This window comes from Eschrichtius robustus, chromosome 8 (genome assembly GCF_028021215.1).
Source record: "Eschrichtius robustus isolate mEscRob2 chromosome 8, mEscRob2.pri, whole genome shotgun sequence".
NCBI lineage: Eukaryota > Metazoa > Chordata > Mammalia > Artiodactyla > Eschrichtiidae > Eschrichtius > Eschrichtius robustus.
This window is the reverse complement of record NC_090831.1, coordinates 56,552,353-56,566,296: the sequence shown is the minus strand read 5'-3', so window position 1 is coordinate 56,566,296 and position 13,944 is coordinate 56,552,353. Positions and strand designations below refer to the sequence as shown.

The 13,944-nt window shown below is 40.2% G+C and overlaps 1 protein-coding gene across 2 annotated transcripts in view; it reads left to right on the top strand.

Moving 5' to 3' along the window:
• Window positions 1–322: 322 nt before the first annotated feature.
• ITGB8 (integrin subunit beta 8) overlaps window positions 323–13,944 on the top strand; it is a 95,206-nt gene continuing 81,584 nt past the window's right edge. Inside the window, exon 1 of one of the 2 annotated variants that reach the window (XM_068550522.1) lies at window positions 323–1,566. In XM_068550522.1, the coding sequence (XP_068406623.1) occupies window positions 1,440–1,566 (127 nt within the window). In that variant the 5' untranslated portion in view covers window positions 323–1,439. Of the gene's footprint in view, window positions 1,567–10,835; window positions 10,843–13,944 lie in introns of those variants that run through there. The other variant, XM_068550523.1, reaches the window with a different exon arrangement.

Genomic DNA, 13,944 nt, shown 5'->3' with positions numbered 1-13,944 from the left:
GTGAGTATCTCCCAACAAAGGACCGCGCAGCTTCGGGGTCAGAGGCTGGGGTTTGCGCACAGCTGCCACTCTTGCTGAGCTAGTCTCCGCGCCACCTAGGCGAGCGTTGGGATGCAGGGATTCGGAGAGTAGGGGGAAAGAGAACACGGTGTGAGATTCCTGCTGCGCGGCTACGCATCAGGAGTTCTTGTGAACGATGGGAATGGCAACTCTCAGAGCCAAGGGGAAGAAAAAGAGCTGGAGTGAGCAAAACAAAGAGCGAGTGTGGGCCGCGGTGACTTCATGCCTCACCAATGTCCCGCCCACGCTGCTCCGAGCTGTTGCTGCAGCCGGAGCCTCCGCCGCGCCTGCGGGCGGCCGCGGCAAGGAACTCTGTAGCGTGGGGCGGTTTCCTAGCAACTCGCAGCCCGAACGCGCCTAGCTACCCGCACTTTGGGAGCCCCAACCCTCCCTCCCCACCCCAGCTGGGGGCCGGAGCAGGACCATTCCTCCCCCGCCCCTCGCCAGCCTCGCCTCCTTCTCATCCTCTCCGGGGTGCATCCCAGAGCGCGACAGCTGTCCCGGCTCTGGACGTAGGGACGCCTGAGCAGCACACTGGGGCCAAAAGGACGAGGGCACGAAGCACCCGCCCCCGTGAAGCCAGGCTCCTGCACCCCTGGGGAACCTCTCCTCCTGTGCTCGCGGCCGTGCGCTCCACTCCCGGTCAAGCAGGGAGCTGCGATGCCTCACTCGGTGTCCGCGGGCGCCGGCGGGGGCTTCTAGGGCGCTCCGGGGCCGCCTCCCCCGGCTGCTGGCACATCAAGCTTCCTCCCTCGCCAACCAGGACGCTGCCTCTTCGACTTTGCCCGCTGCTCAGCTGACGAGGCTGCAAAGTTGCAATTAAGTGAAGTTGGCTTCCCTGCCCACCTGTGGAAGAAGCTCGACCTCATTGATGCGCCATCGACTTTTTTCCCCTTCGGCCTCGCCAGCGTCCCCTCCCACAGATGCAGCATCACCCACTGAATGTACATTAGGCTGGTTTTTCCCCCCCAGCTTCGGGCTTTGTTTGGGTTTGATTGTGTTTGGCTCTTCGCTAAGCTGATTTATGCAGCAGAAGCCCCATCGGCTGGAGAGAGACAAAAGCTCTTTTCTTTGTCCCAGAGCGGGCTGCGGAGCCTTTGCTCGCGTCGCCGCCCCGGGCCATTGGCCGTCAGAGGAGGTGCTTCTCGCGGAGATCGCGGGACCAGCCGTGCGGAGCTGGGAGGGCCGCGGGGGCCCTGAAATGCCGAGCTGTGCCCAGGCCGCCGTACCTGCATCGTTTGCTCCGAGCCGCGGGGTCCGCCTGCCGGGCCTGCTGGAAACGTCCTAGCAACACTTGGCACTTCGCGCCCGGGAGCGCGAGCGCGCATCCGGTTAGCAGCCAGGCGGCGGGCGCGGTGCAGTGCGGGCTGCTTTGCATTATGTGCCGCTCGGCCCTGGCTTTTTTTACTGCCACATTAGTCTGCCTGCAAAACTGCAGGCCAGGTCCTGCCCCATTCCTCCGGGCGGCCTGGGTGCTTTCAGTTGTTCTTGGACTGGGCCAAAGTGGTAAGTTGTTTTGTTTTCTTTTGTTTTCTTCCCTTCCTCAAAGGTCTTGGGCTGTCACGAAGAGCATCCCGGCCAGGTAAGCGGCCCGGTGACAGCCTCCATCTGCGGAGAACTTCAGAAGGGTGGGTGTGTGGCGCCGTTCTCCATTGCAGGTGGCCCGAGGGAGGCCAGGTGTCAAGCGTTTCCTCCCTAGAGGGACAGCAATAACTGATTACCTGAGGAGACCCTGTGTGTTGCTGAGGGAGGCAGTTAATAGAATGGAAGTTTGGGAGGGTGGTGGGCCGTATTTACAGAAGCCCGTTTAGGGGTTCTGCCCCGTCCTTGAAGGCATCCTCCTTGAAGGCATCCTTGAAGATGCTCCCCATCTTTCTAGTATGTGGGTCCACTAACCCCTAACTTGCATTTGATTCAAGCCTGAGGATAAATTGGTATAATGAGAGTGAGGGTTCTGTTTTTGAGTCCATGAAAGAAAGGATAGCTGCACACAAGTTTCCTCTACCATAGTGCTCAGCCTGAATGACTTAAACATATATGAAGAATATTCTTGCTTTAAGTCACTGTTTTTTCAGCTCAAGAAACAATTCCTAGCTAACTGATCCCTCAGTGAGATCAATCCTTGAGACCGAGACCCTGAGACAGAACCCAAGAGCAGGATTGACAACTATCAGTCCAGGCAAGCCACTTTTGTCAGAACTACCTGATTTGGAGAGGATACTTCTTTATAAAGGATATTGTCCCCTCATTTTACAAATCACAAAGAGAAGCTCAAGTCAAATAGTGTATGATAAGGTGCTTTGGCACTTCTGAACTAGATGCAAATTTAAGGTGGGAGTACTGGATTGTTAGCAAACAGTAAGACATAAAGTAAGTGATAATAATAATCATGAATTTAGGATGAGTTCTTATTGGTATTAAATGTAGGCCAAACATTTATTTTTGCCAATGCAATGATTATTGCCATACTTTTTGGAACATGTTTACTTTATCTGTGTTTGGTCATTGAGACTTAAATTCTATTAGAGCCTTTCTCTGGCCTCTCCTGTTGAAGGAGAATTGTAATTGTTCTCTAGATTAAAATGTTCTCCTATGCTTTGAATTGACGAGCCAAATTTCTGCCTGAAGCTAATTAAAACCATCAAGTCATAGCCTTATAAATAAGGGTTTATAATGGAAACATGCTAGCTTCACTTATTGGTTGCATACACAGCTGTCTAATATTTGTTTCAAAAGAAGATTTATCCAACTGTGTGAAATGAGAGCAGTTAGAGCTAATTTTTATCTTGTGGCTCTTTTTTGGCTTAGAAGTTGATTTTAAAATAAGTGAAACTTAAGGCAAAGGAAAAAGTAACTATCAATTATCGGTTAAGTGAAACCACTGAGCATAACTCCATCCTGTGTTAATAAGTGACAAAGTATTTTTCTGGATTTAGTAAATACATACACACGCACATACACTAGTAAGATGACCAAAACTTGTGTCAACAGGGTATATTTTGTTCCCAATACTTAGGCAAAAGAAAAAGTGCTACTTGCCCCCAGATTTTGCTAGTAATTGTGAGTTTTTAAAAAATATTCATTGCGTTTGTAAAGATTAGTCAAGTTGTCGTGTAATAGCATTGTATTTCCATCCAGTGACTGTAGCTGATTTGAAGCAAATACTATGAATGAGCTCTCTTGCACCTGCAGTTGTGAAAAGGGAATGCTTATCTGAAATCAGAACAAGGCATCCTTTTCCCAGTCTCTGTCAATATACAAAGATTTCTGATGTATACTGGTTTGCACTGCAGTTAAAAACATGCAAAAAATTTAAATTATAGCCAGTACAACTCAGAAAATTAGAGATCAGCACAAACTGTTGTACTTTTGTGATATAGCTACAAGTCTCAAATTATATGTCTTCACAGTACAAATTAGATGCTTAAAGCAGAATAGAAATTTAGGTATCAGTTACAAAGGAAATCTTGTTCCCTTGCTCAGTAGTTTACACCAAGGATATGTTGAGGGCAATAAAGCCATACAAAAGAAACCATAAACGGCACAACTTTGGGTTTAATTTTTGAAGTAGAATTTACAGGTCCCAAATACATAGTGGACTTTTAATAACGAATATATAGTGAGAAAGGGGGATGTTATTAATAAAATCTGAACATTATTCTGATCTAGAAAAAAAATTATTGGAGTTTGTTTTTCAACTTTCCTTGGTGGAAATTACCGACAATCAGAGAAACAATAACACTATAAATTGGTTAGTGAGTAACTGGAAAACACTAGAGAATACCTAATGGTTAATATTTGAAGAGTTAATGTAGTAACACTGCTGTTTCTACATTTGCTAGCTTTGAAAGGCTAAAAATCTTTTTAACCTAAATTTTTATATAGCAATATAAGAGTGACAAATTTCAGAAACTACCATTTCTTTTTGGAAAGTGGTAACTATTGCGCTGAAATATCACCTTCTGTGCATAATCAACTATTTATTCTTTTACATAACAATCAACTGGATTAGCATTGTTTTGTAAGTGTAGTATATTACCTCAGAACATGTTTTATAGAATAAGTTTCAGAATTCTTTATGCTTACCTAAAGTGAGAGGATATTTAAGAGAACCAATGCTTCATTTTTAAAAATCCAGTTTTCTAAATTATTTGCACAATAAGCATCCAAATTAATTCTATCTTAAAGCAACTGAGATACTTTCCGATAAAAAAGCTTGTACTGTATATGAGAAGGCTATGTTTGTGCTGTATATTTTCAAATCATACCAGCAAAGTAGGTGATATGATTTGAAAAATGCCATAAAAATTCCTGTGCCCCCAAACAGTTCTTTCACCTGTTACCAAATTATCAAAATTTTCACCATTTAATGGATTTCTTTGGATTAAGCATGGTATTGACACTATGTTTCTTCTAATTTTTAACTTTATATTACGGACATTTTCAAACACACACAGAAGAAGAAAGAATCGTGTAAGGAATCACCACAGACCCATCACCCAGCTTCATCAACTATCAACTGAAGCCCAGCTTCTTTCATGTCTTCCCCCACGCATTTCATTTCCTTCCCCCAACAAGACTACTTTGAAGCAAATGTCTCATATCATTTTGTCCTAAAATATACCAGTAAATCAAAATACTACTAGAGGAGAAGCATGCTTCATTAATCCCCACAACACAAATTTTTTTAGCTAAAATTTAGGGCCACAAGAACGTCCACTATCTTTAAAGGGAGGAATGCGGAAGTGAGGGAGGCAAGCAAAGGCAAAGACAGTTTCAAGTATTTGCTTCTCAGTGGTTCTATTATATAGCTCCATTAAAAATATTTTTTAAAAAGTATGCATGCATATGAAAAAGAAAAAATACAGACAAATGTAATTACTTTATTTCAGTGGAATCACAGCAGGTATATCTTGTTTGAGTTTCAGTTTTAAGGACTGTTCCCCGTCTCTTGAATCATCATTTTTCTCCTCTCTACTAGATCATTTACAGCATATGCATATCCATACATGCTGTAATAGCTCTCATCTTCTATTTCTGTCTCCTTTGTAGCAAAAATTCTTGAAAGAATTGTCCATACTTGCTGTCTCCAATTCTCCTCACCTTCTCTTTTAATCCATTGCTCAGGCTTCCTTTATCATCCCTGAAGTTACACCGCTCTGTTAAGATCACAGTGACCTTCCTATTGTCAAATCCGATGGTCAGTTCATAGTCTTCATCCTTCTTGACCTACCATCTGTCAGCGAGTTGACACTGTTGATCACTCCCACCTTTGAAACACTTCTTTCCTTGGCTTCCTGGACCCCCATTCTCTTGGTTTAAGCTCCTTCTCCATCCCTGATGTTGGTTCTTTCTCATGTCCCAACCTCCAAATATAGGAGTAGCCCAGGATTCAGCCCTCAGATGTTCTCTTCTAGATATATACTGGGTCTCAGGTGGACTGATCAGGTCTTGGGTATTAAATACCATTTCTATGCTGACAGCTCCAGTCCTGCCCTCTTATCTCATTTCCAGAGGGTCTAGCAAACTGCCTATTCAACATCTCCACTGTATGTCTAAAGGCAAAGTTAACCCTAACATAGTCAAAACCAAACTTCCAATTTTCTCCCTCAGGTTTGCTCCTTTCACACTCTTCTTCATCTCAGTAAGCGATGTCAGTCTTCTAGTAGTTTGGGATAACACTTTGGCAGCACCCTTGATTTCTCTGTTTCTCCCACATTCCATGGTCAGTTCACCACCTCAGTTGCCTAAAAAGCTGATTTTGCTGTGATTTTCTTTTGTCCACTCAGATTTGATAAAAGTTGAATTAATACCATAACTTTTTTTTTTTTTAAGTATAGGATATCTTCAAGTGGTAGAACCATATATAGCACTCTGAAGAATAAGAGGACTGACCAGGTAGAAAAAGTTCTTAGAATAATATTAACCAGCTGATAATTTTTTAAAATGTATGTTTAAGTCTTAAAGATATATTATTTATTCATGAATATATATACCTATTAAGCTAATTAAGCCTTGATTGGACTGAAAACAAAATTAGTTAATAACTTTAATAAAACAAGGGAAGCCAGAGGATATAGTTTAGAAGAGAAAGGTACACTGTTGAATAGGATTTAATATAGACAGTTAACAAGATAATCAGTTTTCATTCCAATTTGATATTTTTATGAGACATAAGAAATAACATGATATAGCAACAATATATTGCCTTTTCAATTTTCCTGTACTCCATTTTGAATGAACCTTCCTTGAAGCAAATAAAGTATTTGAGATAATCTGGTCTGTGTTGTTTAACAGCCTTTTCTGCCCCACCTGTTAAATTAGATTTATCCAGGTATAGTTTATGTTAAATTTTCACTTTGTTCACCACTCCCCTCCCCCAGGGCCATTCTATTGATCACTAGATGGATCTCAGAGGGTACAGTTTTTATCTAAAGTTCTTTAAACTTTAATAAATGGGGCCTGATATGCAGAGACCATCCAGTTTTCTTAAAACGTAATAAACTGTTTGCCTTGTGATATAGTCTTTCTCTTGTTTGTACTTATTAAGCAAAGATGCTCAAAGCATCCTCCTTGAAAGTGCCTGTTGTATAGCATTCTCAGTCATTTAAATGATGTCTTTTCACTGGTTTGATAGGTCTCAGTGAGTAACTTATATAAAAATTAAGTTATTTTTGATATTATTGAATCTTACCTTACCAAACTGACATAAGGAAATAGTCTTTTTATATGTTCATTGAATGACCTGACAACATTCATAACCAACCCTGTATTGTTTATGCTCAGTCCTTCTTGGTCCTCAAAACTCTAGTCCCTGTTGCAGCCCAAGTCTACACATTTAGAGGAGTTTTGCCAGCATGAAGACTGTTAGCCCTAGGTATCTTCTCCAGTTATATATGAAATGTATTCTGTAAGCTATTTATTGATTATAAAAGAAGCCATAGAAAAAAATATTTTATGCTTATGCATATTGCATTTTATTAAATTGAACAATTAAATACTGAGCTTCTTAAGTAGGTGACCTAATTGCTAATCTCTAAAAATGTAACTTTTCCAGTTGTATCCTAAAGATGTCATATAAGTATGGCTTCTATATGTAGTGGAAAGAAAGTGCAATGCTCATGTAATTTCACAAACAACTGGGTAGCTCTCTCTCTGTGCCATGCACTGATATAAATGATTTACCACATTAATTTAACCTTCATACTAACACTATGAGACAGGTAGAATTGTTATTCCTGTTATAGAAATGAGGAAACTGAAGCACAGAGGAGATAAGTAACTCACTGAAAATCACCTAGCTAGTAAGTAGAAAAGATGGGATTTGAACTCAGTTATGCTGCCTCATACTTGATTTAAAAAGTTTCTAGATGTTTAAGTTATACATTCAGTGTGACTGTCAGATAGAGGACCTTCATGAGGACGCCCATGGCATATTTGGAAAAAGGCCTTTCATTCATCCCCTTTCTCAATTGTTGGTGTGCAAAGGTGAATTGTGGTGGAAATCTGGGTGTTTCAGGGTTGTCCAGGAGGCAAGGAAACAATGGCCATAGGTAACATGCATGTGAGAGCATGGAATCCTAGGAACAGAGTTTGGACCTCCTTACCTGGAGATTGCTGGGCTATGCCATGTAATGCTGTTACCCTCACAGAGTAACTGCAGAGAGGAGGATAAAGATTTGTGAATCGGGGCATGGTGAAAACATACCTCCTGTGGAGGCAAATACTCTCAACCTCATATACACCTCACTATGGTTGTTTTTATATGGGAGTAAGAAAGGGCGAGAGGACACGTGGCCTTATGGGCGTAACCTGGAGCGAAACTCTGCCTCCCACAGGATTTCCGATGTGTTACAGATGTGTTTGACTTGTGGTTATGAGAAAGAAAGGAAAAGAGAAAGACATTGACCTACTAAGTAGCTGGTAACCAGTTCAGTCAGAGTGTTCAAAGGGACAAAATCATGGTACAAGGCATCACACCATTGATCAACATAGGGCTCAAAGCATTCCTAGACATTTGGAGCCACTCTATTATATAGCTTGATACTCTATATTGTTTAATATATTCATATTATTTTTTCTCCGTGCATGTTTACAAAGTAAGTGTTTTTTCAGCTGTTAAATATTTACAGTGATTAGCCATAGCCAGTAGTCTACCAATATTGGTCATTTAGAGCATGGCATTTCCAGTATATGCCAGGCTCAAGGCATCTACTGCTGTACTTTCTTCAGGCAGAAGTTTTCGCTCTGTGTGTGTGTGTGTGTGTGTGTGTGTGTTTGTGTGTGAGTGATTTCAGTTTTATAACTATTTGACAGCAGCGGTTAGTTCACATCAATATGGACTGTCTATAGATTTCTGAAAGTGGTGACAGGTTTATAGGTTATCAACATATAGAGCTTGTTTAGTGAATCTTCACCCTTGTTTCCCACATATGGATACGGTATAGGACATTCCTTATTCCTTTGGCTCAGACAGCTTTGTTAAGCTTGGTGTCAATGTATACATCTGGAGTTCCCACCTCCTTCATGGCAAACTTCCAGATCTCTTTGAGTGTCCAAGGGCCATGCTTCTTTTAAAGCCTACTCCATATATGCACAGGTAAATGCTGATGGTTTATTCTCTGGTCATCACCTCATTGATGGAAGAATGGCCCTTTCTTCTCACCACTCTTTTCCGTGGGAGCCATCCAAAGAGTGCAAGAGATTGTGACTCTTCAGGAAGGAGTTTAATGCTGAGACATCAAAGGCTCTACCTAAGCACTAAGAATACAGCAGAGAGCAAAACAAAGTCCCTGCTCTCATGATGCTTACATTCTAATTGAAGAAGACAAATACATGTATATATACATGTGTATATATGCATGATATATATGATATACAATTTATCACATGTGACATATATCATACATACACATGTGTATATATATATGTGTGTGTGTGTATGTGTGAATATATATGGTAAAAAGAAGAAAAAATAAAGCAGACTGAGGGAACTGACCTGAGAGGGACTGGACAGTCTACTATTATATACAGGATAGTCAGAGTAGGTCATTCTAGTAAGAAAACATTAAATTTCTTAAATTTTTTTCTTTCTATGGTACACATCAGACATTTCACAATCTTTCCTATAGTTTAGCTCCTTCTTGAAAATGGGAGGCAAAAAGATACACTAGGATTTCTAAGCTGTTAACAGTAATAGGAGTTTTTTTCCCCTTTGCTATTAAAGGTCATCAAATTCTCACTTATGGCTAGGAAGAAAAGAGTTGAAAGGTAGTGAAGGGATGACAAGATGATAAATAAGTGGGTGATTCTAGGTAAGATGACTAAAGGAAAATGGAGATTTTTGTTTTTTAGCATCAACTCTTTGTCCATAATGGTTTCTCGAATCTATCCGCTCCTTTTAATACAACGCCACTAGAGTAGAGAAAGCCTGAAATAGTCTTCATTCCATGAGGCAAATCTTTAGGCAAAAATCTATGAGTGTCCTAACCAGTCTCCATTATTTCAAACCTTTGTCCACACTTTACCTCCCTACTCAGAATCTTCATGGCTTCCATTGTCTTCAGGCTCCTCTGCGTGGTATGCAAAGCCCTTCCAGAACATCCCATGCCTAACATTCTGGCTCCTCGTTGAAGTCCTGTCTCCACATCAACCTGTGCCCTCCTTGAGAGGAGAAACTGTGCCTGTTGATTCTGCGTTTTCAATGCCTGGCATGCAATAGGCCCTAATAAATTATTTGAAGTAAATGACTCAATGAATGAGGTGAGGATAATAGTGATCAGTTTTAAATTGGGCAGCTAAGCAAATAAGCCCTATTCAGCTCTAATCCTCACTAGAATTTGAACTTTAAGAAATACAGTTTTCTTTTGAATGTGAGTTCTACTATAAAAGGTTTAACACCATGAAAGGACGTTTGTTTCTGCATTCCAAGTCCACTCCAAAAAGCAGTCTCTTGACTTGACAGGCAAATCTTTAGCAAAGATCACAATAGAGACTTAGATTTTTAATCTACTTTTTACAAATTTGTTTTGCTTTCAAATTTCTGTGATAATTATTTTCATTGTTTTTAATTAATATGAAAAGTAATCCTGATCCTTTACCCTCAGTGTGTATTTTAAAATTGATTTCTACTTAGATTATACAACCTGAAATTTGTAGTCATTTTAACCAAATACTAAAAAAAGTAATGAAAAAACAAGATATTCTAATCAATTTAATCATAATGCACTCAGATTTTCTTAAAGCATCTATAGCTTTGTGTCAGGCACTGTTCTGGAGTTAAAAGAATAACAATAGTTAACATTTGTAAGGTATTTTCTGTATGCCAGACACACTCCTGTATATATGATAGGAAAATATATCCTTTAGTGCCCACAACCCTCTGAGGTATGTACTCTGATAATTCACATTTTATAGGTAATCAAACTAGTTAAAGAGTCATTGAATAACTTCTTCAAGATCTCTTAGCTAATAAGTAATAGAACCAGAAGTCAGACCTGCGTGGGTTTGACTCTGCACTCTCAACCTCATAACAGACTATCTTCCAGGGGTAAGAAGAGTCTCTACCCCGGCCTTGGAGGGCCTTGCTCTGGCCCTCTCCACAGGCAAGGAATCCATGGGGCATGCCTGTCCAGAGTCTTCAATTCCCTTCTAGATCATCCTTAGAATTCTCTGCCCAAGCAGCCCCAACCTACTTTTTTTAGACTGTGCCACCTACATGCCAAACCCGAGGAGAGGGGAAATAAATAGAGCTTGGACATGCAGGCTGGAGTATCCATGCAGGTAAGTGACAGGCTATTTGCTTTGCAGAATAAAGCTAGAAGTGAGAGAGAAGAGGGGCAGATTGAGGGCTGGAGGAACAACACACACTGCAAAGTTCCCAACCAGAAATCTTAAGAATCTGAAATTCTAAATTCAGACCTAGCCTTCTAGGGCATTATCAACGCGTGTTTATCAATGTAGGAAAACAGAACTTATTTTACGTAATAGTTTCTTAGCCTGGGTTTTAACTGTTAAATATTTAATCCTGTTATGCCTGCCACCATTTGTACTCTTGCTCCCGCCCTAAAAAAATTTAGGGACAGATTTGTCTAGTACATTAAGTATTACTTGGGGGAGGGTGACAGACAATGAATGCACCATAGATCACTGAATAAAGAGAACTACTTTATGTCAAGGTGCTTTTTGGTAAAGCTCTGAGATGTATACAGATTACACTAAATTCTATTTTCCTGAAAAACAGTGTCATAGAGAGAGTCTAGTGTATACATTTTTAAATTTAGTTTTACTTTTTATTTCCCCTTATTGGTTTAAAACGTGTCACAGAAAAGAACATTTTACTGACATGAATTAGCCAAATCCGGTTGAATTATTCAGCTGGCATATATTTAATATCTATAAGTGAATGAATGTGTGGAAAAAATACTGCCAAACTGCCTTTATGGACTAAAAGGACTATTTTCCAATTTAAATATCAGTCTTAATGTGACCTCCTTTCTGTTTTTACAGCAAGTAAATTAGTCTAATTTACATATGAAAGAAAAATGTAATAAAAGTCAAAATTATTTCCATTGGGATTTTATAATTTAATTAAAACAGTCCTACCTTTCAACAAAAGTACTAGGATCGATTCTTGCTAGGAAACTACTAATATTAAATAGATATATTAAAATTATCTTCTCTAACTTTAGGAAATTAGTTTAGGAAATAAGAATAAGATCATTAAATTAAAATTGCAGTGTTAAATTATAGTGGTCTTATTGGATATATACTCTTAAGATGATTCTAAAAGACGCTTTTATTTTGAATGCTGTTATTCAAAGTACTAGAAGTTCATATTTTAAAACAGCATATAAAGTCTTAAAAAGTGATCTTTCATGCCGACCTTATCAATGAGCCAAACTATCATTACTATAGTTATTTTGAAGAGAGTTGTTACACTCTTTCCCAGCTATTTTTGTTGTTGTTTTGTTTTAATCCGCTGTTAACATTTGTCAAAGATAGAGTCTGTTGCCATTCTAGATCAGTACTGGTACAGTTTGATTATTCTAGAGAATTGCCCCCCAAAAATCACAGCACCCAGGTAGTACAGAGTGAGGAACCAGAGTAGCAACCAAAGGCTAATTCAAGCTAAAGTCCATGAGAGAGACTGAGTTTGGAAAGACTGGAAATGGGAAAGGCTGGTAATGAAGACAGGAGAATAGCAGACTAGAAATATGTCAGCTCTGAAGAAACGTGCCAAATATTTCTCATTAGGTATGTGAGGTGTGCAGTAGCTTTTGGTCAGGGATGTTTTGATATTTTGGACCCAGCCTCCTTCTAGGATTGAAAGAGTTGATATGCCGATGGTAAAATACAGCCACAGTCGAGGTACTGTTGTTCCAAATATACATATGGTAACAGGGTCCTATCCTTGGAATTGAACCACAAACATTTTCCAAGGTACAAGCATTTTTCCTGATTTCAATGGGGGCCATATATTCAGTATAATTCCCTAGTAACTGTTGCAGGTACTACGTAGGGAAAAGATCTTCAATCTTATAGAATGAGGGATGACTACTATGCTCTGCAGGAGCTTTAGAATATTATGAGTTCGAACAAAGAAAATAATTAAAAGAAAAATTCAAAATTCTACAGGACCTTAAGGAAGTACCTTACGGAGTGCCAGACTAGGCATTGTCTTTTTTAATTGCCTACTCAAGTCAGGCTTGGAGGTCAGGCTGGCTACGCCTAATGGTGTAAGGTATTCGTTGATTGCAGCAAAACAAAGAATGCAGGAAAGTTTTGGGGTGTGCAGAAATTGCTGTAGAACTGGCTGTTCTAGTTGGAAACAAAGAACTCATTGTAGCAGAACTGAATTATTGGCAGAAAAATGACCTACCTGGTCTCTTTCTTAGTACAAGGCATACCTCCCAAGGTATCACTCTATTATCTTTTGTGCATTTGATTTGGATTTATATGGTGAATTGAAGACAACTGAACCATAATTTGCAAAAGAAAACCCTCTAAAAATGATACATGAGGCTCAAGTTTCAAGAAAATTTATCTGGAAGATGATAACACTGAAAAACACACTCAAGAAGGGAGTCAGTTTCAGGCATCCTGAATTTTGGTTTAAAATGTCCCTTTTGATGAGTGTTTCAACCACAACCATCTAGAACCAGAGCCCTAAGGTGAAGGACAATGTATATAATCACAGTGCCCAACCCCTGAGGTTGGTAATGGAAACACAAAGATTAAATGTTATTCGTACCAGTCTTTAGTTCAGAGGATATAACTTGTTTGATGCCTCTTGAAGACTTCAAGGCCACACGATGCTTGGTGACATCTGATGGGACTAAGACGGGGTGTTAGAAGGGGTGAGGTGTCCTGAATAGGTACCTGTGCCCCAATGAAGGAAGCATAACACAGCTGGAGAATAAAGCCCAGCACCCACTGTTAGGGAGCACATGTGTGTTAATATATATGTCCAGGGCCGACCCTTGGCTACTTGCAGGTCAGCATAGCATTGATGCCAGAGATCATTACTCTCTGAGAAGAGGACTGCAGGCTAGATTATCTGGCGGTAGACTTACTGGGGTAGAAATCAACTTATGGGCATTATCAAAAGTCAGATATCAGGGCTTTTTGGACAAATCCTGCCTCTCAGAGATGTGTTTGATTTTGAAGTTAAAAAAAGACAGGTGCTGCTTCTGACTGAATTACTTGGCGGTGCAGAAATGTTTGGTCGGTTAGACCTATAACTGGATGTTACACCCCGCTTCCCCACAGGATAGACTTCTCAAATACTGCCCAGATGACATGGGTTTTTTCTCCTACACTGGGCACCTATCAATTCCTCTGGGTTTAATTTTTTTTAAACAGAAAAGCCCATGTACAGAACTT